Source organism: Lithobates pipiens, unplaced genomic scaffold (assembly GCF_037356315.1).
Source record: "Lithobates pipiens isolate NorthernLeopardFrog02 unplaced genomic scaffold, aLitPip1_a1.2 Scaffold_1, whole genome shotgun sequence".
NCBI lineage: Eukaryota > Metazoa > Chordata > Amphibia > Anura > Ranidae > Lithobates > Lithobates pipiens.
This window is the reverse complement of record NW_027507685.1, coordinates 141,980,500-142,006,550: the sequence shown is the minus strand read 5'-3', so window position 1 is coordinate 142,006,550 and position 26,051 is coordinate 141,980,500. Positions and strand designations below refer to the sequence as shown.

Sequence of the window (26,051 nt, the reverse complement as noted above, 5' to 3'; positions counted from 1 at the left end):
CCAGGTGTTGCAAACTGAGAGGTTGGGATTTCGTAATGGCTGAAATTGCGTGGTCGGTAGACCCGGTGTAAACCTGGGGTTACCTAGGATCGGTGTTAACGGTGATGTCTTGGTCGTCAGAGTGTTACCTATGAGAGGGTGGGTTTTCGTTTCTCGCGGCAGTGCATCTCTGCACCATAGAGCGGTCTTTAATGGGACAGAGCATTGTTGTTGCTCAATTTGGGCCCATAACTTAGCATCAAGATTGCGACTCCAATCCACCATCCTACCCAGGTGGGTAGCATGATAATACTGCTTGATGTCTGGTAGCCCCAACCCCCCATAATGTTTCGGCAGGGAGAGTTGAGATCATGGTATCCGAGGTTGCTTTTGTGCCCAAACAAAATGGGTGAATATTGCCTGTACCTGTTTAAAATATGCGGGTGGAATTTTAATCGGCAGAGCCTGGAAGAGGTATAAAAATTTGGGTAGGATGCACATTTTCAGTAAATTACACCTACCGAACCAGGAGTGAATCCCTTTGTGCCATGAATCCTAAAGCAACCTCACCTTCGTTAGCAGGGGGGGGGGAATTGTATTCATACAGGTCCGATAGGTCAGGTGGGATGTTAGTCCCTAGATAAGTCAGGGTGGTAGTCATCCATTTGAATTGGAAGTTAGATTGTAAGCGCGGCGGTATCAGGATTCCCATAGCTTCTGATTTGGAGAAGTTTATCTTCAGATTAGATAACTTCCCGTATTTCTCAAATTCTTTAAGCAGATTTGGCAGTGATACCCCTGGATTGGTTAGTGTGAAAAGCATATCATCAGCATAGGCCGAGAGCTTGTGTTACGACCGCCCGACTATCACCCCTTGTATATCGGGGTTCAGTCTGATCGTGGCTAAAAAGGGTTCCAGGGATAGTGCAAACAGGAGAGGGGATAGTGGGCATCTCTGTCGCGTCCCATTCGTTATCGGGAAGGAATTCGATAGAATCCCATTAATTTTGACTTGGGCCGTTGGGTTGGAGTATACTCCAGCTATCCGATCATCCGTTCTCCCAATCCCACATGTCGGAGCACTGCAAACATGAATGACCAGTTCACACGGTCGAAGGCCTTCTCGGCGTCCGTGTTTAACAGGACACACGGGGTTCCTGCGGTTCTCGCCACATGGAGTAGATTTAGTACTTTCGTGGTACTATCTCGAGCTTCTCTAGAGAGGATGAAGCCTACCTGATTCAGGTGTATTAGTTGTTGGAGGTGGTCTGCTAATCTTGTAGCCAGGATCTTAGTATAAATTTTAAGGTCTATATTCAGGAGAGATATCGGTCTGTAGCTACCACAGGACCCTGGGTCCTTACACCCTTTATGTATTACCGAGATATGGGTGCTCAGGGAGTCTCTAGTGAACCCCCCGCCTGTTCCTAGTGCATTAAACTGGAGCATGGGTTGACCTAGCAGGTCTGATAGTTTTTTATAGTATTGCAGGGTATAGCCGTCAGGTCCCGGGGCTTTCTCCGGCTTCATAGACCCTATGGCTCTGTGAATCTGTCAAAGTTATTGGGGATTCTAGTTCCTCTTTGGCTTCTGGTGAGATGGAAGGTACTTGGGACGACGCAATGTAAGCGGTCAAGGCTGCCTGTGTTGGGGGGTTTGTCCGGAGGTTATATAAATCTGAATAGAAATTGCTAAATTCTTGGGTGATGTGCGTGGGCATATTAACGTTTCCGGCCTCCCGACCTAATAATGTGGGGGATATATGTCAAGAGTTTACCCTCTCTGACTAGTCTTGCCAGCAGTTTCCCGCATTTATCTCCCGCTTCATAGGTCATCTTACGACAGGACTGTATGGCCGCTTTAGCTCTACAGTGAAGAATGTCTGTGATTTGTTTCCTCCTGACTTGTAGATCGGTTTCAGAGGACTGCGTGGGGGTGTGTTTGTGTCTGGCCTCTGTTGCATGCAGTTTCTCTAATAATTGGTCAAGATGTTTAGTGCGTTCTCGCTTAATCCGCGCGCCGTGCTTAATAAGGACTCCTCTGACTACTGGCTTGTGGGCTTCCAATAGAACTCCCGGGTCACAGTCCGGTAGATCGTTTTCCCGGAAATAGTAACGCAATGTCGCGGTCACGTCCTCAAGTACTTCTGGGGTTTGTAATAAACTTTCATTGAGGCGCCAGAATTTTTGCGTCAGGGAGGGTACGTCAGACAGTTTATAGGTTAGGAATATCGGCGCGTGGTCCGACCAAGTCCTGTTCCCAATGGAGGAACTCTCTACTACATGTAGTTGGGAGTGGGGGATCATGAAGTAGTCAATGCGGGTGTAGACCTTGTGCATGGGAGAGTAAAACGTATAATCCCATTCTCCGGAGTGTTGTAGCCTCCAGATATCAATAAGTTGTGAATTGTGTAGCATCTTCGCAACGCGTTTAAGCTGGCTCACAGGCATGGAGGTCTTACCAGCCGAAGTGTCCACAGATGGCATTAGTGGGGTATTAAAGTCTCTGCCTAGCAGTAGTTGCCCTGCTTTAAATTCCTGTAGTTTCTCCATAGTTCTCTCTATAAAAGTGGCTTTGAGTTCGTTAGGGGCGTATGTAGTCGCCATGGTCACTTGGACAGTGCCAATGAGTCCCTTTAGGAAAACATAACGGCCAGAGGGATCGATCAGGGAATCCTGGCATTTCCACGGGAGTTTGCTAGAGAGAAGTATGGAGACCCCCTTTGATTTAGCTATTGGGTTGACAGAATGGTACGTGAACGGGTAGTGTCTATTGCGTAGATATGGTAGTGCATTAGGTTTGAAATGTGTCTCCTGTATAAAAGCAACATCCGTGTGGAACCTTTTTAAATCTGCTAGTAGAATACGCCATTTTTCCGGTGTATTAAGGCCCTTCGCATTAAGAGATGGACCATGGCATCACCACACCTCAACCTTCTATCAGGTAAAAGGAGGGGTGGGGACACCGGTAGGGAGGAAGGGGGGTTGGCAGGGAGGAAGGGGGGGTGGGTGAAGGGAAGATAGAGGAAAGTTGGGGGGACGACGACGTGAAAGGGAGTGTAGAGTAGAGAGTGAAGGAAAAGAGAATAGTTGTAAGAGACTGGACCTACTGCCCTATGTCTCCTAATAATGCAATTATGTGCATATAGTGCCTTGAGGGTAAACCGTACCCCCTAGCAAGACATGCTAGCCTATTGGGGGGGTGAAACGGACAGGGATCGGAGTAGCGAGCTCCCTATACCTGTCCCCCACCTCCACGTGTTTCTGGTGCAAGGTGCACATCTCAAGTTAAATCTTAATTAAATAGAGAAAGGAAAAAGGACAAAAATACAGAAAGGGCTAAAAACCATTAAAGCGCGGTAAACTCTGACCATTCACGTTCTGGTCCATGCAGTTCCGTAGTCAGGTATCGAATCCAGGTTCTGCATGCATATCATCAACATTTTAACATATCCCCAATCCCCCCCCTCCGCGGACAGTCTATCTCCCCCGGCCAAATCAGGTGTCGCACGCCAGGGATAAGGGTCCAATGTGCCTCACCAGGTACCGTAGCAGAGACGTCCCTCATGGTAAGTGCTCTTGAGGAAAAACCTTGATGCCCCCCCACCAAAAAAAAGGGGGGGGGGAGTGGAGGGAGACTACTGTGTCTTCCAGAAGGGGATCTGTTAGCCCCATAACTACCCACTGAGGGTCAGAGTCTGTGGCCTGCTCAGATCTGGTTGTGACATATACTGGCAGTTCTAGGTGGCCTCCTAGTGGCTGGTAGCAGTACCATCTTGTCCGGGTCCCCTCTTATAAGGTTCGTAGCTGGGCGGTCTAGTCCCCCCTGTTGAGATCAGTGCTGAGCATGAGCAGGCAGTCAGCAGGGGGCAGGTTAACCTGACACAGACTTCTGATGCAGTGGCGTAATATAGCTGGTCATTATGCTCAGTCCCCATAGCAGGAGTAGTGGTCACGCAGAGACCCCCAGACAAGAAAGACAGTAACAGCCCAGGTAGAGCATAGTGCCGTGGGAGGGTCGCCAGCTCCGGGTCGACAGGGGTATCAGAGGTAGCGAAGAGGACCAGGGACTCAGGGTTTAAGTCGGCAAGGTCTGCGGGGAGTCATTGCATCCGCCGGTGCAAGGAGATGTTGCGAAAGTAGTTCTGCCAGTGCAGGAGCAGCGGCATGTCCGTCTGGGCAGAAACGGTGGCTCAGCGCCGCATGCAGCATCTCAGTTGGGCGGGGGGAACCAGCTCACAAAAAGTTGCCACCTTCGCGGCCGTTTGTCAGGAGGGAGCCCTCTAGGCTCTCCTGGCCACAGGATAAGCAGAGGGAGCTAAACAGTTGAAGACCGTGGCGGGTGACGGTACCAACCACATAGACCCCTCAATGATCCGGCACCGCAACGGGGGGGGGGGGGAGCACAAAGTCAAAAGTTACCTCACAGCTCCCTGGAATCTTCCTGCGAGGGCACCCTGGTTCTGCGGCGACTTCTTTGCTGCCTGGGCGGCGGATCCCCGCGTCGTCCATGTCCCGCATCCGATCCCGGAGCGCGGGGTAGAGGCGCTAGCCAGTTTGGCACTATGATAGGCTCCGCATTCAGGAAGGGCGAACAGGTCCGGTAGAGACTCCGGGTTGCGAAGGGTAAAGGATCGCTGGTCCCTCTGGAACATGACGGACAAAGGGTAGCCCCATCTGTAAGTTTCTCCTCTGCAGCGGGCTGCCAGCACGGGTTTTAACAAAGTGCGTCTCTGCAGAGTGGCACGGGAGATATCTGGGAGGATTTTCACCTCCGCCCCGTCAAATTCTAGGGCAGGAGCTTCCCAGGACTTCCTAAAAACTTCTTCCTTATGTTGGTAATGGTGCAGCCGGCAGACTACATCGCTTGGTCTGGCAGGATCCGAGGATCTTGGGCCTAGGGCCCTGTGGACCTGATCGAACTCTAGGCAGGTCGGCAGTTCTACTCCTGCTATGCTGCGGAATATCGCCGTGACAGTATCCGCTAGGTCCTCCGGGCCCGTCGCCTCTGGTAGTCCCCGCAGGTTGTTCCTGCGGCTGCGGTCCTCCATTTCTTCCAACCGCAGTTGTTGTGCCATCAGCGCTCCAGCCTGGGCTTCTTGGAACTCCTCCATCACCGCCATTCGTCGCTCCAAGGCCGTCAGAGAGGTCTCACCGCCCGATACTCTAGCGGCAAGGTCTTTCACCTCCTCCCGCACGAGAGCCATTTCTTTGCGGTGGGCAGCCTCCACTGTGCCTATAAGGGTGGTGATGTCTGTTTTCGTAGGGAGCGCTTGCAGCAACGAGCGGAGCTCTGCATCTACTTTGAGCGTCTGTATGGCTGCCCGCGGGGTTTCGGGGGCATCGCGGTGGAGATCCAAGGGGGTGCCGAGGTATGGATCTGCCATGGAGGTCTCCATGCCTAGGTTCGGGGAGGCGCAGTCGGCGCGGTCACCCTCCCTGCTGCCTCGTGCCGTTGCCATTTTAGGTCCCGGGGAACGATGCTGGGAAAGGTGGAAAAGTCTCTCAATATCTCTCGATTGTGGTGTTTGAATTGGTGGTCTGGTGTGTTTGCTCTTCCTCTGTGTGGCACGCTTTCTCGAGGTGGGCATTTTGCGGTTAAACAGAAGAATCCTCAGATTAGGTGGGAGATGGCCGGGAGCTCAAGCAGTGCACGTCTCTATCCCTTCATGTCCAGGCCACGCCCCCGTAAAATCCTTTTCTTGGAGTACATCACAGGACACAGAGGTCCCGCTCCTCCTTTGGAAATGTATTGCTTGCTACGAAACTGATGTGCTTCCTGTGTAGGAGGGGTTATATAGGGGGGGACTTCCTGTTTGATCTGATTGATCTACCAGTGTTTATTCAACTATAGGCGCTATGTCCTGTTATGTACACTAAGAAGAGGATTTTACAGGTAAGCTGTAGAGAAAAATCCTATTTCTTTTAGCATTTGGAATGTCACTGTTGGTGTTTCTGCTCTGTCTCGATGATGTGTCAATAGATCCTTCTGACCCTTCACTATGTACTCAGAATGGAAATGAGGAGGCTATGTAACTGAGAGACATGTTCCCACTCTAGTGAAGCCTAGGAACTATAAACCTATCGTACATCACAGGACACTATGCTTCATCTTCATGACTACTTAAGTTATGTTGCCACTTTCTGGAAAATAAATAAATAAAAAAAATCTGAATTCTTCTCAGCTCAGCCAAGCCTTATTTTTAGCCAATGTCTTTAGGGGATGTGCCTACAGATGTCTGTCTGAAGATTTTTTTGCTTTTCTAGTCCCCTATGGGTTTCCTGGCAGACATGGTGAGCACTAACTTTGTTACCACTTCCTCATATGAACATTTGTTTGGACCATGACTGGATGCCTTCATCCAGAAGGTGTCTGATGTATGCGAGAGCGCTAGACTGATGGCAATAAAAATTCTGATAGGTATCTGATAAAGCACGACTTTCTTTAAAGCTGCTGATCCGTGGTGAAGGTATATTGTATGTAAATGTTGTTTTTGGTCCTAGAAGCTATTCCTCCGATTCTAAAACAAGAAACATTCAGCAAAAGATGAATTGTGACTTAGGTAGGAGGAGTGCCTGTTACAAAAGCATATCACTTAGTCATTGTGAAGTCTCGTCATGTTTGTTAGTTTTATAAAAAAAAAGTTATACTAGCTGGCCCTGTGCAATGGATTTGCACAGAGCAGCCCAGATCCCTCTCTTCTGTGCTTCTGGCCCATCCATCCTGTTGAGTGCCCCCACAGCAAGGGGTCAGTTAAGTATTAGGGGGGCTGCTACACACAGAAGGCTTTTTACCTTAACCACTTAAGGACCGCCGCGTGTAATTCTAGGTCTGCAGAATGGCATGTACGGGCACAAGCACGTACCCGTACGTGCTTTCCTTCCAGCGTGTGGGGGGTCCGATCGGACCCCCCTCCCGCTGGCTGCGGCGGTCCGTTTCGCTTCAGGAGCTGTCCGGGATGAGGGGATGGCCGTTGGTTTCTGGCCATCCCCTCTCGATCGCTCTTGGTGAATGAGAAACTTCCCCTGCCTGTGTAGTGTAAACACAGGCAGGGAGGAAGTGATGTCACTCTCCTCGGGGCGGTCTTTTTGACCGGACTGCAAGGAGAAGACATAGTAAGTGTTCACCAACACTACACTGACACGTAGGTACACATAGGCACTCAAATCCCCCCCTCCCAGTCACAGTGTCACTGATTGCAGTGATCATTTATTTACTGATCACTGCATTTAGTGTCAGTTGTGACAGTAAAAAGTGTCAGGGCAGTTAGTGTTAGGTCCAGGGTAGCCCCCTACCCCCCCCCCCCCCAATAAAGGTTTAACCCCCTGATTGCCCCTAGAGTTAACCCTTTCACCCCCTTTTGCCAGTGTCACTAAGCGATCGTTTTTCTGATCGCTGCATTAGTGTCACTGGTGCCGCTAGGTAGCTAGTTATTTTGTTAGGTTCACTGCCAGGTTTTTATAGCATTAGGTACCCCCATATACTACCCAATAAAGATTTTAACCCCCTGATTGCCCCTAGAGTTAACCCTTTCACCAGCGATCACTGTATAAGTGTCACTGGTGATGCTGGTTAGCCAGTTATTTAGGTTCCCCGTCAGGTTTTTATATGGCGTCAGGGACCCCCATATACTACCTAATAAAGATTTTAACCCCCTGATTGCCCCTAGTTAACCCTTTCACCAGCGATCACCGTATAAGTGTTACGGGTGACTCTGGTTAGTTTGCTTTTTATAGCATCAGGGCACCCACCATTTATTACCCAATAAAGGTTTAACCCCCTGATCACCCGGCAGGTGATATCAATTAGATTTTAGGGTCAGATAGGGTCTGCGTCGCCCCAGGCAGCGCTAGGTTAGTGCCAGTACCGCTAACACCCACGCGCAAAGCATACACCTCCCGTAGTGGTATAGTATCTGATCAGATCTATACTAGTGTCCCCAGCAGTTTAGGGTTCCAAAAAAACGCATTGTTAGCGGGATCAGCCCAGATACCTGCTAGCACCTGCGTTTTGCCCCTCCGCCCAGCCCACCCAAGTGCAGTATCGATCGATCGATCGATCACTGTCACAAATCACTAAACACATAACTGCAGCATTCGCAGAGTCAGGCCTGATCACTGCGATCGCTAACAGTTTTTTTTTTTTTGGTAGCGTTTTATATTTAAATCCTGAAGGCGGTGCTTGGTTTTCGGGGTCCCGTACGCGGCTAGGCTCCCAAAAAGTCCCCCACATGTGGTATCCCCGTACTCGGGAGAAGCAGCAGAATTTATTTTGGGGTGTAATTTCACATATGCCCATAGCATGTGTGAGCAATATATAAGTCAGGAATTTCAACCGCGCTCACAATTACAAAAATCAAAAAAAAAATATATATATATATATATCTAAAACCTATAACAGAATAATATGTATACACTAACTAGTCAAAAATTATAATATAAAAACACAACTAAGTGAATAATAAAAATGTACTCTATAACTCATACAATAATCAAGTGTACAGAAAAAAAATATATATATAAAGTGCTCAAAAATTATATATAAGCAACAGTTCCTCATAAAGACGTAGTAATGAGCATTAGTGGTAAAGTGCACAGAATTTTTGTGAACAATCAGAAATATTGTGAATAGAGTGCTCAAAAATTATATATAAGAAAACAGTTCTTCATCAAGATGTAATCGTGGGCATAACAGTCCAATAATCATAAGTGTTTCTTCTCAAGAAATCCTATGCGGGTACAAGAGAGAATTTCCTTCACCAACACCGTGCTGATAAATGGTAAAAATGCGCGCTTACCAAATCCCAGAATCAGAAAGGCATTTGATATCAGAAATCTTAGGGGTCATCACACAGGGACATCACCTCGTTTTCACGTGGTTGGACCATTCATAAAAGGCAAGCAAAGACTCCCATAGCGTAAAACCGTAAACCAAAATCTTTTATTCCATAATAAAAAACATACTCGCAAACATAAAGGTCAAATCAGCGTTAAGAAAAGCCGGACGGCAAAGTGAACGCCCAAATGTCACGTGATTTGCGTCAAGCACGTCAAGACCACTCTACGTACGTTTCGCCATATGTGGCATCGTCTGGGGCATGAGCAATATATCATTTAGTGACAACTTTGTGCAAAAAAAAAAAGTTTGTAATATTCCGGCAACTTATGGCAAAATATAAAATATTTCATGGACTCAACATGCCTCTCAGTAAATAGCTTGGCGTGTCTACTTTCCAAAATTCCAGAAAATGTACTCTAGTTTGTAGACGCTATAACTTTTGCGCAAACCAATAAATATACGCTTATTGACATATTTTTATTTTTTTATTTTTTTACTAAAGACATGTGGCTGAATACATTTTGGCCTAAATGTATGTCTAAAATTTAGTTTATTCAATTTTTCTTATAACAAAAAGTAGAAAATCTTTTTTTTTTTTTTTCCTTTTTATATCGTAAAAAATAAAAATTGCAGAGGCAATCAAATACCATCAAAAGAAAGCTCTATTTGTGGGAAGAAAATGATGCAAATTTAGTTTGGGTACAATATTGCATGACCGCGCCATTACCAGTTAAAGCAGTTCAGTGCAAAATTGTAAAAATACCTCTGGTCCTTAGGCTGACAATTGGTCCGGGGCTTAAGTGGTTAATGCATTAAGATAAAAAACCTTTTAAATTTACAACCCCTTTAAGTCTTTTTGAACTGTTCATTGGTGGTTGTAAGCATTAAATTAAATCATCCTAGATTGTAAACTGTAACAAGCAGGACCCTCTGATTCCTCCTGTATTGTATTGTAACTGTACTGTCTTCCCTCATGTTGTAAAGCACTGCAGGAACTGTTGGCGCTATGTAAATCCTGTATAATAACTAACTACAGTTGGTGTTGGGGAATGGCTTCCCCTTCAGAGCTAATATACAAAAATACAATATAGTAAAACTTACCATGATTATCTCATATGATCAATGTAGTGATATACTGTACATTCATAAAAACTATAAATCAATAAAACAAAATATATAATAGATATTAAATCTCTAGGTCAGTAAAATGGTAGTGAATTTGACAAATAAGATGAATCAATATTCATATAAAATTGTATGTGGTTCATATTTATGTTCAGCTTATGGTTATATTAGACTATACTGTCATAGTATTTGTTAGCTTATCGAGGATTGTTTACAAAAGTAATTGTGAGTAATCGCGTGGATATGACCTAAGGGTCTGCAAAGTTGGTCCACAAAGACCTTACAGATTTTTCTCAAGTCGTCTTCCAGGACAGCCCATGAGACCTAGGGCTCCACCTACCAGGACAGGAAACTCGTATAACCCCACCACATAAAAGGCAGTCCTCTAGGCTTCCCCTTCAGTATTAGTGTTTCCCCCGGATGGGAGGGTTAACATGTTCCTGAAACCTTAGAACCCCCAAACAACTAACACCCTAAAGAATAAAATGGCGGTTGTTGCAATACTTTTTGTCACACCGTATTTGCGCAGCGGTCTTACAAGCACACTTTTTTGGAAAAAATACACTTTTAAAAAATAAGACAACAGTAAAGTTAGCCCAATTTTTTTATTTTGTGAGAAATGTTACGCCAAGTAAATTGATACCCAACATGTCACACTTGAAAATTGCGCCTGCTTATGGAATGGCGACAAACTTTTACTCTTAAAAATATCCATAGGCGACGTTTAAAAAAAATTCTACAGGTTGCGATGTAACAGGTTCTCTTGAAAGATTACTGCACTCCCGTCCGTGCATACTCCCCTTCCCTGAGTGCTCCCACCATTTATCTGTCAAGGCCCGTAGAAACACCTATTGCTTCAATGTATGGAGGAGCGTGTGGTGACCTTCCCTTGCTCTCAGGATGCATTGTTTAGATCAGAGTGGTCATTTGCCAGCCTTGAACACTCATGTGAGGGAGGGGGTGACACAAAATCTATGCATGCATCAGATGATTGTGGAGCTTACACAAGGTTTAACAGAGAGGCATTGGAGCATGTAGATGGTGAATAGGTCAGGTGGTGGGTTAGTAAGAGACTGTCACTTTACCTTGAGTGTCTCTTTAAGCTGTGTCTGAACTTTTCATAAATTGTCTGTTCTCCTCTTAGGCAGGGCTTTCACAATCTATACCAATGCTGAGGAGGGATCACCACCTACAACAAGGCATGGGCCTCAACCCCATTTCCTACCCTACTGCTGACCTCACCCTAAAGGTAAGAACCAGAACTGATTCTCCCCTTTGGCAAATTATATATATCATTTCTGCTAAAGGCAAATATGTTGTACATGCATCCACGTTAATAAAATTAAGGACATGTATTAACTTTTTTGCATTCAGGCCTTCAAAGCATTCCAACCACAATCATGCATAGTAGGTACAATGCACATGCTCCTGCTTTGTGTACATCACATCCCCTGTACGGAAGTATGAATCTTCTGTTATTGGGTTGGGGGAAGTTAACACTTGACTACAAGGGAGGTGGACAGGGGAAGTGGGACGTCGATGCCTGTTGGCATCTGGTCCCAGGATATTTTAGATTTTTTGGGTCCAGAACATTCTACATGCTGGAATTCTGTTTTCCATTTTTGTTATCCAACTTGCCAGCATCCATGCAAAGATTGGCAGCCCTCCACACTGGTGCAGCTTCTCTCTCATGGGGTAATTTTCATTGTCTGGGAATGAGAAAAGTTCCAGTGTTTCTATTCAAACTATTATTTTTTTTTTTAACAAGAAGTAAATAATTTTTTTTCAAAGTAATCTTTATATAATCTGTTTAGAAACCGCATACAATCCAGTATGATAAAAACAGAAATGGGGGCAAATCAAAGTCATCCATTCATCGACAGTTTCAAATAGGTGACATTTCCATACATAACAAAGGGTCCGATTGACCGTCCAACATGAGGAATCTAAGAAATATTAAGGCATATGAGCTGCAGATGTAATGCTAAATCATATGAGGCATCACCGCAGTAGGAAGCCTTAATCCTATCCTCCAATTTCCACATCAATGAAAGCACCTCGTCATGTAAATGTAAGAATTTGGAAAGCAATATCAAGGATGACTAATGGTAACGGTCATAGGGAAAGGTCCCAAGGGGAGAGGGATGAATAAGGTGTGGGGGGGGGGGGGAGACACAAAGGGGTAACAAAAACCGCACATTTATATAAATGCTTTTTAGGTAAACCATTAAGTTCCCCTTGGTTTAGATCCAGTAAGGCTTAACCCGCCAACATTTTCCATAGTTCAAGAGCTATTGAGATTTCTGTGGGATAATGCTTTTATAGTGAATCCATGTGGTCCATATACCGTAGAATTTATTATATCCACCCTTGCGCGTCACCATCCATTCCTCCGCAGCCATAATATTATTCACTAAATGTATCCATTCTTCCCGGGTTGGGATTTGGGCTGATTTCCAGTAAAAGGGGATCAATTGCCTAGCCGCGTTCAAAAGATGGGGCAAGACAGATTTACAGTAATGACAGGGAAGAATAGAGTGGAAATGTAGCAGGCGCTCCAACGGGGAGTTGGGTAGTCTTGTCAGTAGTGTTGCAACTTGGGGCAATCCCACCAAACATGTAGAAATGTGCCCCGTAGCCTGTAATCCCTTCATCAATTATCCAATAATGTTAAATTCTAGCAAGTTTGGAAGGGACCCTGTACCAGCTAGTAAGTAATTTGGGCACACTCTCTTGCATTTTCGTATCTTCAGAGCTGATGTGTAAATTGGTATAAATTGTCAAGTTGGAGCTCTGTAAATTCATGTCGCAGGTCTCTCTCCCACTCCCTTATATATATGGGTTTACCCGTGGGTTCCAACGATTATAGCATGCCATATAACACAGGGATGGAATGCAGAATCAGAGGTGGACATACAAAACTTCTCAAAGGGAGTGGCAGAGGAAGGGGAGTATATGGCCTGAGATAAACAACTAATAAAGTTCCAGAGTTGCCTGTGTCACCAGGCATCCATAGGAAAGCTGCCATACTGGTCCCTGAGAGCAGCCAGGGATAACAACCCCTGGTCTTGAACAAACCTACCACATCGCGTCTCCCCATCAAATGCCCAGGAGCGAAAAAAGGAGGTGTTCCCTCGGAACAAACCAAGGGAGGCTTTCCAAAGGGGCAAGAGGGAGCAAGTCGTCCTGAGTTATTTAAAGTGTCCCACACTCCGAGGGCGTGGGCAGTGGCAGGATAGGTATACTCAGATAACCCCAAGTGCTCTCTGGGCACCCATATGGTGCATAAGCCAGGTTCTGGCCCGCCAGGAATTTTTCCAGAGGAACCCACAACTTGGTCGATACGCTATTGTGCCAGTCCAATATCCGCTGCAAGGTGATCTCCTCGTAATACTTGCGAATGACAGGCACACCCATGCCTCCCATTCGTTTGGAGCATTGCAAGGTGCAAACGTGACCTCTGTTCATGTCATATATATTTCAAAAACAAACTGTTTAGGGTTGAGAAGAAGCATCTGGGCAAGGAAATGGGTATCATTTGCATATAGAAAAGAACCCTGGGTAACACAATAATCTTTAACACATCCACGAAAAAGCCACCCTGCCCCATTTTTGTAAATCTGCTCTAATGGTGAACAGTGCAGAATAGTTGGTTATATAACTGGAAACAATGGGGAGGGAGATGGATGCCCAGGTACTTCAGAGGGTTATGACACCATGTGATAGAGAATGAGAATTGCAGCAGTGTAGCAGTGTCTGGAGAGATACTCAAAGGCAGGATCTCCGACTTGTCATAGTTGATTTTAAAGTTCAAGATCAGGTTAAAGTCCTGCAATTCTGCCATGATGTTGAGCAGGGAGAGCAACGGATCCAAGATATATAAAACAGACATCACCTGCCTAAGCAGATTTATGCTCCGTGGCCCTACACAAAAACCTTTAATATTGGTATTTAAGCATACGTTATTAAGAGGCTCAAAGGTTAGTGCAAATATAAGGGGAAAATGTGGGCACCCTCCCTTGTTCCATTACAAATGGGGAACGGGTCAGAGAGTACTCCGTTCACTCTAATCCAAACCTCTGGGGAATTATAGACGGACACTATCCAGGAAAGCATATTAGGGCCCAGGCCTAATCTAGTCAGAACCGTCCGAAGGTATGTCCAGTCCACCCTGTCGAATGCCTTTTCAGCATCTGTGGAAAGTAAGAGACAAGGTGGATGGCCTGTCAGTTGAGACCAATGTAACGGCTAAAGAGCACAGTTAAAATGATCTCTAACCTAGCCTCCCTTCCCATAATGAAACCTGTCTGGTCCGGATGAATAACTGTTGATGAGATGGGTTTAGGGTGATTAGCCAATATCTTTGCTAGGATTTTAACATCAGTGTTTAGAAGCGATATTGGCCTATAACTACTGGGAGTAGTGGGGTCCTTGCCATCCTTGGGAATGACTGAGATGTGGGCAAGTAGGCCCTCCCCTGTTATTACCGTACCCGATGCCAGAGCATTAAAGTAGACACGCATTTAGCTAGCAGTGGGTTAAATGTGAGGTAGTAAGCATTCGTAAAGCTGTCGGATTTCAAAGCTTTTACTTTTCGGGAGGTCCTTGATAACCGCGCCAGTTCTGTCAGAGTAATTGGTGTATACATTTTGAGTGCTAACTTTGGTAGAAAGCTGGGGATATTGCGCCGCCTCCAAATACGGCCAAACACATTCAGACTTCTGGTTTGAAGTCAAGCCAAGAAACATGCTGGACAGATGATAGAGCTGTGCGTAATAGCCCTGGAAGGCTGCAGTTAGAGTTTGACTGCTGGGGATCCGGAGGCTGTGTGGAGCTTGTGATCGTGTCCTGAAGTGCGCTGGTGTCTGAGAGCCCTTGCAAGTAGCTTTCCACATTTATTCCCATACTCCTAAAACTCGTGGGAGACATGGTACAATCAAGGTCTGATCTGGGCATCTAATAAACTGGACAGCTCTAAGCGTAAGGACTGTAGTGGTATTGCATTTGTGCCTGAGTTCCGTGGTTCAAATTTTTGTCAATAGTGTTTACGGTTCCCCTTTGTACCTTTTTCAGTCTAGACCAGGGATGGCGAACCTCGACGCCCCAGATGTTTTGGAACTACATTTCCCACGATGCTCAACTACACTGCAGAGTGCAAGAACATCTTGGGAAATGTAGTTCCAAAACCTCTGGGGTGCCAAGGTTCACCATCACTGGTCTAGACCCTTGGGATATCAACTCTCCCCTGATCACTGCCTTAATGACCTTCCCAGATGGAAGCCAACCCTACATCATCTGTGAAATTCTCCGCAAAGTATAGAGATATCGAATCTGATACCTGTTTCAGTGCCACCGCATCATCTAAGATGTTCTCATTCAGTCTCCAGGCCCATGACTTCATGTCTGAGGGCAATGGGTGTAAGGAAATGGAGATTGGGGCATGATCGGATAAAGTTAACGATCCGATTGACGCAATGGAGAGAGACTCCATAGAATACTGATCCACCAGCAATAAGTCTATTCTAACGTATACGGCATGAGTAGTCAAATAGTAGCTGAAGTCCTTATCGGTAGGATGGAGTAATCTCCAGCAGTCAGTCAGATGGTAAGCATTCAGTGATTATCTGAAATGTTTGAGGAGAGCGAATGAGTGTGTGGAGTGGCCTGAATATGTATTAAGCTGTGGGTCCAGACTGCCATTAAAATCAACCCCCGGAATCAATTGGCCTTCCCAAAAATCAGAGAGTGACTCCAGGACAGAATTTAGGAAGGTACGTTGTTGAGTATTTGGTACGTACACGGCTGCAAAAATTTTATAACGGCTTACCTGTAAAATCTTGGAGTACATCACGGGACACAGAACCACAGTAATAACTGTATGGGTTATATGGCACCTTCAGGTGATGGACACTGGCACACCCTAAACAGGAAGTTCAATTCCCCATATAACCCCTCTCCTTACCGGGTGTACCTCAGTTTTGTAGCAAAACAATATGCGTGTAACCAAAAAGAGGGGAGGGACCTCTGTGTCCCGTGATTTACTCCAAGAAAAGCATTTTACAGGTAATCTGTTATAAAAATCCTATTTTCTTCATCGTACATCACGGGACACAGAGCCACAGTAATGACTATGGCATGTCCTAGAGCAATGCCAATGCCAAAAGTAGGATGCAATTAAACCTGAGGACCTATACTGCTGCCTGCAGCACACTGCGCCCAAAGGCGATATCCCCATGCCTTCTTACATCAACCTGATAGAATCTGGTGAATGTATGGACTGAAGACCAGGTTGCGGCTTTGCAGATTTGTGCCATAGAGGCTTGGTGATGCACTGCCCACAAAGCACTAACAGCCCTGGTGGAGTGCGTTTTGATTTGAAAAGGTGAAACCTTCCTCTTCAAGCCATAAGCTTGAATAATCACTTGCCAAATCCATTTGGCAATAGTGGATTTCGATATTGCATGTCCTTTCCTAGGACCTTCAGGCAACACGGACAAAACATCTGACGAATCTGAGCAGGCGCTTTCCAATAGATTTTGACTGCTTTCACTACATCCAAAGAATGTAGTGACTTTTCTTCCTTAGAACAGGGTTCTGGGAAAAAATTTAAGGTTAGGCAGTATCCTGGTTTAGGTGGAAACCTGAATCCCCTTTGGCAGAAAGCTAGGATGAAGACGTAATACTACTAGGGATGCACCGAAATTTCAGCCACTGAAACATATCGGCCCGAAAATTGTGTTTTCGGCAAATTGCCGAAAGGAAAATCTTGCCGATAATGGGGCAGAAAATGGGGACGGGGCCTGAGCGGGCCTCCGCCCCCTGGTGCCGCCCATTGCAGGGGTGTTTTCCTGGCTCTTTCTCCCTCCTCCTTTCCTCCCTCCTCCTGCATGACAGTGCGGTGATCTCCGTGTGTCACGGAGCTGTGCGTTGAATTGCCTGGACGGCTGCAGTAACGCCTCCTGTGACAGACTGTACACTGATCCAATGGCGGGACATTGAATCAGCCTGACGTGATTACAGGAGGCGGGACATTGTTACTGCAGCCGCCCGGGCAATCCAATTACAAGCCTCAACACCCTTTCTAAGATCATGGAGAAAGCTGTAGTACATCAGCTACAACTTCACCTGGATACTCACAAACTCCTGGACCCGCTGCAATCAGGCTTCCGCCCGGGTCATGGAACAGAAACAGCTCTCCTCAAGATTTGGGTTGACGCCCTCGAAGCAGCAGATGACGGAGAGCAGTGTCTCCTCGTACTGCTAGACCTAAGTGCAGCGTTTGATACAGTAGATCACAATACTCTACTCGTCCGCCTCACAGAAGTAGCCGGAGTCCAAGACATAGATCTCCAATGGTTCGCGTCCTTCCTAGGAAATCGGTCACAGACAGTGAAACTAGGAAAATTCCTCTCCGAAACTCGGGCAGTCACCTGCGGAGTCCCTCAAGGCTCTCCGTTGTCACCCGTTCTCTTAAACATTTACATTCGCCCACTCCTTCAAATCATCAGATGCTCGGATCTCTGCTTCCACTCTTACGCTGACGACACGCAACTTTATTTCCGGATCAATGGAAAAAAAGATCACAACAACTTGAAAACTGCCTCAAATCAATAGAGGACTGGATGACCACCAACTCCCTCCAGCTGAACAAATCATAGACAGAGCTTCTTATCTTACACCCAAATCATAAGCCCGCAACCAAAACCTCCTGGTCTCCACCAACCGTCTTTGGGCAGACTATCTCCCCAAAGACCAAAGCGAAGAGTCTCGGGGTTATTTTAGACGCACAAATGTCAATGGATGCGCAAATAGGATCTGTAGTCATTGGATCTCACCATCTGCTGCGCATGCTTTGCAGACTCATCCCTTTTATCCCAAAGAATGACAAAGCAGTGGTAGTTGGAACAATCATTAATTCACGACTGGACTACGCAAACTCGCTTTACATAGGATTACCACAATATCAACTTGCGCGATTACAACTGATCCAAAACACGGCGGCAAGGCTGATAACAGGAAAAAAAAACCTGGGAATCCATCTCTCCTTCACTGAGGAGCTTACATTGGCTAACCGTAAAAAATCGGATCACGTTCATGACCCTGTGCCTCACCCACAAATGCGTGCATAGAGAAGCTCCGCAATACCTAATGGAGAAAATAAATCATTATACACCAAACCGCAGTCTTCGATCAGCCAACAAAAACCTCCTCCTCGTGCCCAAAGCCCGGTATAAATCCAAGGGTGATCGGAGATTCGCTGTCCAAGGGCCTCGGCTATGGAATGCTCTACCAATCAACATCCGCCTGGAAGAAAATCACCTGGCTTTTAGGAAAAAACTCAAGACCTCCCTCTTTTAGCAGATGATTAAAGCTCGCCACAGCGCCTAGAGGCGATTCAGTTCGCATTGTGCGCTATACAAGTATTTCATTCATTTATTCATTCAATGCACAGCTACGTGACACACGGAGATCACCACTCTGATCCGGGCATGGGCGAGGCTGCATTCAGACACTGGCAAGCTGCATGAGGGGGAAACAGTGTGCCCAGGGCAAGCATTGCAGAGTTTTGTCCGCAGCTAAATCAAGTTTTTTGTGCCCACAGTGCTGCTGCATCCAAAATAGTAATTTGTTTGCCTCTGAAACTATCCACCTCTGGTCACTTGTGTGAATGTAGCCATGCTTTATTGGCCATATAAAAAAAATAATGATGTTGATTTTGACCCAGCTAGGTTTTTATCGCCATGTGATAGAACGGGGAAGGGTTAAGTTATTGCTAGTAGAGGTAACGATCTGATCATTCACAATAGAAGTCTGTTGAAACAGAACCAGGTAGCTTGCTTGGGGCCAGTTCACACCAGATGCAGTTCCGTGTGCTCTTTTTTTTTTCTTTTGCACAAAATACATGCACAGTGTTTTCCATGTATTCCAACGGCTCTAGTTTTACACCATGTAGTCAGTTTCCGAAACTGAAAAGCCATTGGAATACATGGAAAACACTGTGCATGTATTTTTATCAGGCAGGCTGCATCTGAGGGGAACTGGTGAGGCTGCTTTGATCTCCTGTTCCATGTTCGCAGTCTCTGGCCATCTCCTGTTCCATGTTCGCAGTCTCTGGCCATCTCCTGTACCATGTCTGCAGTCTCTGACCATCTCCTGTACCATGTCTGCAGTCTCTGACCATCTCCTGTACCATGCCTGCAGTCTCTGACCATCTCCTGTACCATGCCTGCAGTCTCTGACCATCTCCTGTACCATGCCTGCAGTCTCTGACCATGTCCTGTACCATGTCTGCAGTCTCTGACCATCTCCTGTACCATGTCTGCAGTCTCTGACCATCTCCTGTACCATGTCTGCAGTCTCTGACCATCTCCTGTACCATGTCTGCAGTCTCTGACCATCTCCTGTACCATGTCTGCAGTCTCTGACCATCTCCTGTACCATGTCTGCAGTCTCTGACCATCTCCTGTACCATGTCTGCAGTCTCTGACCATCTCCTGTACCATGTCTGCAGTCTCTGACCATCTCCTGTACCATGTCTGCAGTCTCTGACCATCTCCTGTACCATGTCTGCAGTCTCTGACCATCTCCTGTACCATGTCTGCAGTCTCTGACCATCTCCTGTACCATGTCTGCAGTCTCTGACCATCTCCTGTACCATGTCTGCAGTCTCTGACCATCTCCTGTACCATGTCTGCAGTCTCTGACCATCTCCTGTACCATGTCTGCAGTCTCTGACCATCTCCTGTACCATGTCTGCAGTCTCTGACCATCTCCTGTACCATGTCTGCAGTCTCTGACCATCTCCTGTACCATGTCTGCAGTCTCTGACCATCTCCTGTACCATGTCTGCAGTCTCTGACCATCTCCTGTACCATGTCTGCAGTCTCTGACCATCTCCTGTACCATGTCTGCAGTCTCTGACCATCTCCTGTACCATGTCTGCAGTCTCTGACCATCTCCTGTACCATGTCTGCAGTCTCTGACCATCTCCTGTACCATGTCTGCAGTCTCTGACCATCTCCTGTACCATGTCTGCAGTCTCTGACCATCTCCTGTACCATGTCTGCAGTCTCTGACCATCTCCTGTACCATGTCTGCAGTCTCTGACCATCTCCTGTACCATGTCTGCAGTCTCTGACCATCTCCTGTACCATGTCTGCAGTCTCTGACCATCTCCTGTACCATGTCTGCAGTCTCTGACCATCTCCTGTACCATGTCTGCAGTCTCTGACCATCTCCTGTACCATGTCTGCAGTCTCTGACCATCTCCTGTACCATGTCTGCAGTCTCTGACCATCTCCTGTACCATGTCTGCAGTCTCTGACCATCTCCTGTACCATGTCTGCAGTCTCTGACCATCTCCTGTACCATGTCTGCAGTCTCTGACCATCTCCTGTACCATGTCTGCAGTCTCTGACCATCTCCTGTACCATGTCTGCAGTCTCTGACCATCTCCTGTACCATGTCTGCAGTCTCTGACCATCTCCTGTACCATGTCTGCAGTCTCTGACCATCTCCTGTACCATGTCTGCAGTCTCTGACCATCTCCTGTACCATGTCCGCAGTCTCTGACCATCTGCTGTATGAAAATATTTTTTAAAAACAGTCATTTTCGGTATCGGTGCTTTTTCGGTATCGGTTTCGGCTTTCGGCCTAGTGTATTTTTCATTTTCTGTATCGGTTTCGGCACCAAAAAACCCATTCGGTGCACCCCTAAATACTACTCTATCCATGTGAACGATTAAATATGGCCCTTTACAAGAAGGAGCCGCCAACTCTGTTACCCTTCTTGCAGAAGAAATAACTACCAGAAAAACTAGCTTCCTTATCAAAAGGAGCAAAGGAATATGTCGTATCGGTGCAAAAGGCTGTTTCTGTAATATTGACAAAACTAAATTCAAGTCCCAAGGGTTCAGGGGTGCTCTAACCGGTGAATTAAGCCGCGTTAACCCTTTGTATAAAGCATTGGACCAATGAATGCAAAGCAAGCGGACGTTGAAACAATAGTGATAAGGCTGAGATCTGGCCCTTGATGGTACTCAAAGCTAGTTTCATCTCTAGCCCCATTTGCAGAAAGGCAAGAATTCTACCTATGACATACTTCCTAGGATGCCAACCCCTGGATTCAGACCAGGAAACATATGCCTTCCAGACTCTCTAATAAATGACTCTGCATGCTGGCTTCCTGACAGAGAACTGCCGTGCCTGCCAGTTCTCTACCCCTGGCATGAAGATTGCCAATATGCACAGCACATGTTTTTCTGCCCAGGTTAGGATATGGTTTACCTCTCCCTGGGCTGCCTGACTTCTGCTGCCCCCTTAGTGATTGATATAAGCCTGCTGTGGCATTGTCGGATTGAATCCTGACAGGAGAATTCTGCAACCTGAATGTCCAGGCATTTAGGGCTAGACGCGCTGCCTGAATCTCAAGAATGTTGATGGGCAAGGTCCTTTTGGTTCTGGACCATTTCCCCTGGATAGATGCTACTTCCAGGACTACTCCCCGACCTTAAAGGCTGGCATCTGTTGTTGCCACCTTCCAGGTAACCGGTAAGGAGGATTTCCCCTTCTGCAGATTCTCGGATATCCTTCACCAACTGAGGCTCTAGTGCACTTTTGGCGACAAACACACTGGAAAATCTAGTGCCTGAATCTTCTTGTTCCAGGCCGATAGGATACTGTTTTGCAGCAGTCTCGAATAAAACTGAGCATAGGGAACGGCTTCAAATGAAGCCACCATCTTCACCAACAACCTCATACAAAGGTGAATGGAAGGACCCTTTTTTACCCTGACCCCCTGAACCAGCTCCTTTATGGCGCTGATCTTTACCTGGGGTAAAAACGCCTTCTTTTGTGCTTTATCTATTACCAGACCCAAGTACTCTAATCTTCTTGCTGGCTTTAAAGATTTCTCTAGGTTGAGGACCCAACCTAGGTATTCCAGGTAGTTGACTGTGGTGACCATGCTTTGGTCCAAGTGGATTACCAACTGGTCTATTAAGAGCTGGCCGCCCAGGTATGCTATTATTGTTATACCTTGAGTCCTTAATCTGGCCAGAAGTTTTGTCAACGAGATGCAGTAGCTAGACCAAAAGGCAAGGTTACAAACGTAGTTTTCCTACTTTGAAACGCACATTCTTCTGATGAGCAGGGGAAATGGGGTCATGCAGATATGCATCCTTGATGTCAATTGATGCTAGAAGTTCTCCTTGTAGGATGGAGAATACTGATCAGATTGATTCCATGCGAAAAGAGCAAATCTCCAGGAACCGGTTTAGATCTTTGCGATTTAGAATGGGTCTGACATCCCCATCTGGTTTTGGTACCTTGAAAATGTTTGCATAAAACCCCAACCCCTGCTCTTCCACAGGGACCTCCTTGATCGCTTTGTGCTACAAAAGTCGGTCTAACGATAGAAAGAGAGACTTCTTTTTCTCTGGATCTTTGGGGACATTTAACCTGAGGAAACGGGAATTCCCTGAACTCTAGTTTGTAACCTAGAGCTATTGTGGAGACCACCCATCTGTCCTGAAATTCTTCTTGCCAGACCGTTGCGAACTGCTGAAGTATTTTCCCCCACTCGAGCGAGCCAGGGCGCCCCTTCATAAAGAGGCTTTAGTGTTCTGTCTTGTGGGTTTCCTCCCCCAGGACTTTTTTTTGGCCCTGGGGTTGACCCTGAGGTTTACCTCTTGAACCCGACGGAGGCCATCGCGACTGCCTGGAGGCTGATTCCCCTGGCACTGGGGAAAGAGCCTGTTTGATTAAGGGACAGTTACTCTTTATCTATCAAAAGGGTACATTTTTCACTTCCTCCCCAAACAGCTTTTCACCGCGGAAAGGAAAACCAACCAGGAGCTTTTTGCATGGAGCTTCGGCTGACCAACTTTTCAACCATAAGATTCTATGCATACGTACCAACCCAAGCGTAAGGCGAGAGGTTTGAAGAATAGAATCCAATTGTGTCAATTGCAAAACACAAAGCTGCTGGCAGCTCAGAAAACTCCTGGGCCTGCTGTTCAGGGAACATCTTGGGCACCTGTTTCAAATGGTCTCTCAAGGATTGACATACCCCAATTGCTGCCACTGCAGGTTGAGCCGCTGAATCTGCCAAGGAGAAAATGTTCAACAGGAATTCCAATTTTTTATCAGTTGGATCCCTAAGCATTTGTGCATTGTCAACCGGACAAGTCAAACTTTTATTCACAGAGGATATAGCAGCGTCAATTGCTTGCATACTCCACAGCTTAGTAAATTTTTCCTCTAGAGGACAAAGTGTGGAAAACTTTTTAGGAGGGGAAAAGTGCTTATCTGGGTGTTCCCACTCAGAATACATAAGCTTTTCTAGTAATGAATGGACAGGAAAGGCATGCAAGGCTTGAGGAGGCTTTAGTGAACCCAAACAGGAAGTGGGCTCTTCAACTGACTCTGTTGAGGGTAGCTTAAATGTGGAGCGGACCATTTCAGTGAGAGAATGCACCATCAACTTCTCAGCTTGTGAAGCTGAAGAAGGGCCTTCCCCACTTGATCCTTCGGAAGAGGAGTAATCGGCCTCTTCACGGTCCCCTGAGGGAGATTCCTCTTCCCCCCTCCCACGGCTCCTCTGTTTGAGGATCCTGGGTGGTAGACTGGGACCTAATGCGTTTTCTTCTTCTCTGTGGAGATGTGATTAAAGCCACTAATCTTTCCTCTAATCCACTCATAGCTGAGGAGAAAACCTGCTCAGTTATATAGACAGGGTTGAAGTGTCGGAAGCAATTGCAGCCCCTGATGACCCCGATGGCTCACTCTGACCAGCCTCCCTAGATCGGGATGGTGTTGCAGAGGGGGAGGGTCCTTAGGACATGAGGGCGACCCCTTTGTGTCCTTGGTTTTTGTGGTATTTTTACCACCTCCTCTGTTCATAGTGCTGAGTACAAAGGCAATGGTGGTATCAAAAAAATGCACCCACTGGTGAGCAATAGTCCAGCAACTGCCGCTGCTATTAAGCCCAGCTTGATGCTTAAGTAAATGTTCCTGGGAATGCCTGTGTTAACCACACTTGTATGCCACACATCCGCCCTAATTCAGCTGTATGCCCCTGAAAAAAGGTGCATTTTATAGCTATACAGCCCACGTTGTGGACGCTGAAGCACGCCACCGCCGCTAGTCTCGCCTCCTTCCTCCGACCACCCACTGTGCCCCCCCCCCCCCCCCCATCTATTTCAAAATAGTTTTCCTGCGCGCGCAGGCTCCAATCCTGACTGGATCGTATGGAGGACTGGGGTGGAGGAGAGCTGCCGATGGGAACCGCTGTAATGGCGGCGGGAGCGGCACACCGCCGCCTGGAGCCATGCTCTCTGCCTGGAGTAAAGCTATCCAGGTGGGGTGACATTCCTAGGAGAAAAGAAAAAACCCTTCCCACGTTTTTACCTGGAGTTTGGGCTGGAGGAAGCGTGCAGGTTGTTACACATAGGGATGAGCTCAGGCGTGTTCGCATGGTCCACATGCTGAGCCTGCCAGGAGGTCGGCGCAGCGCTGCTGATGTGCGGCTGCAGAGATCGGGCAATGTCTCACTGCCTGTGATTAGCGCAGCACTGCGCCGACTTCTTGGCGGGCTCAGCGCGTGGACCATGCGAACACGCCTGAGCTCATCCCTAGTTACACAAAGCGAGACTGACAATCATGGAACAGGTATGTGCTCTTGACAGACACCGGTGGTGACTATAGGAATGACAATATTTACTTAAAGGAGAAAACACACAAGAATTAGAAAGATTCCTTAGGAATCTCCCTTACCTTATCCAGCTGCAGGGTTCTGTGGTAACAGACCCAATCTTCACCACTCACGGTGGGCTCCGTTAAAAAACCGTCAGGGACCGGGGCCCCCTTTTTATCGGGGGATCCACAGCCCTGGGCCTGTAAAGTACCCCACCAGGAATATAGCTGAAAAAAAAACAAATACTGGATCTGGAGGTCCAACTCTATAAAAAGATAAGCGTTACAGGTAAAACCTTCTTTCTTTGGACATGAGGCCCGGGTACCATTTAATTTGGCCTGAAAAAGACACTTTGAATGGATTCGGTTGCATAGCTTGCCCCAGAAAGGAATATTCCAGCGGAGCTCAGCAAAGCATATCTTTACTCGTGACCAACACCTAAGACACTGGCGAAAAACCTGAGGTACTCCCAGTAAGGGAAGGGTTTATATGGGGAATTGAACTTCCTGTTTAGGGTGTGCCATATAACCCATACAGTTATTACTGTGGCACTGTGTCCCATGATGTACGATAAAGAAAGTGAATTTACGGAACACAAATCTGCCTTTGGGGTCAACTACCTGGTCTTTAATGACAAAAGGGCATTGCTTGTGTATAGTTGTGCCGACACCACCTGAATTGGGCCGTGGGGAATTGCCAAGAAACCATTGATTATAAAGGCGGGTGGGTAGACTGGGTACCGGATCAGTATGAAAGTGCATCTCCTGCAATAAAAGAATTTGTGCACCCAGTCACTTCGTCTCGAGCCATAACTTACTGCGTTTTCAAGGCGATCTCAAACATCGGACATTGTAGGACATGATCTTCAGGGAAGCTATCGTGGGGAGAGTGCCTATTGTCTCTGAGACCACCATCAGGAGTGGAGAGAGAACTACGACAAATCGATCCACAAGATATTAAGTGCTGAACAAACAAAAAAACATACATAAAAACCTGAGAAACAGAAAACAGTTAAGGTACATGAGACAAAAGTCCGTAAAAAGTGTCCAGAAGTCCAATCTCCTCCAGTCGGGAACCTCCATCCAGTCCTCTGACCAAGGAAAAAAATGAAAGTCTGTGACCAGCTCGTGGCCCCAATACGGGGACCTAACTAGGAGTTCCCCTATTTGGGGAAGGTGACACAGCACAAGGTGCGGGCTCAGCAGAGGACCAACTGTTGATGAGATGCAAGCCTGCAGCCTCAGTGAGTGGTAACACATTACCACAGGAGTAACCCAGGGGGGAAGTTCGTCAAAAATTGAATACATGATTTTAGCGGAATCCGGAAAGTTCTGGAGAGTTCAAGGCGCAACCCCAGGAGATGAGGAAGACGGAGATTGTAGCGTCGTACGAGAAGAGCTGCCTCTATTCCTGT

The 26,051-nt window shown here is 46.7% G+C and overlaps 1 protein-coding gene and 1 non-coding gene across 2 annotated transcripts in view; both read left to right on the top strand.

The window, feature by feature from the left end:
• PRRC2B (proline rich coiled-coil 2B) overlaps positions 1–26,051 on the top strand; it is a gene marked incomplete in the record, with an annotated part of 197,601 nt that overhangs the window by 166,376 nt on the left and 5,174 nt on the right. The window contains 1 exon segment of the mRNA XM_077477969.1: positions 11,087–11,191. Coding sequence (XP_077334095.1) covers positions 11,087–11,191 — 105 coding nt within the window.
• LOC143989704 (small nucleolar RNA SNORD62) lies at positions 5,942–6,022 on the top strand. Its single transcript, XR_013277064.1, has one exon. It is a non-coding gene; the product is annotated as a small nucleolar RNA SNORD62 (small nucleolar RNA).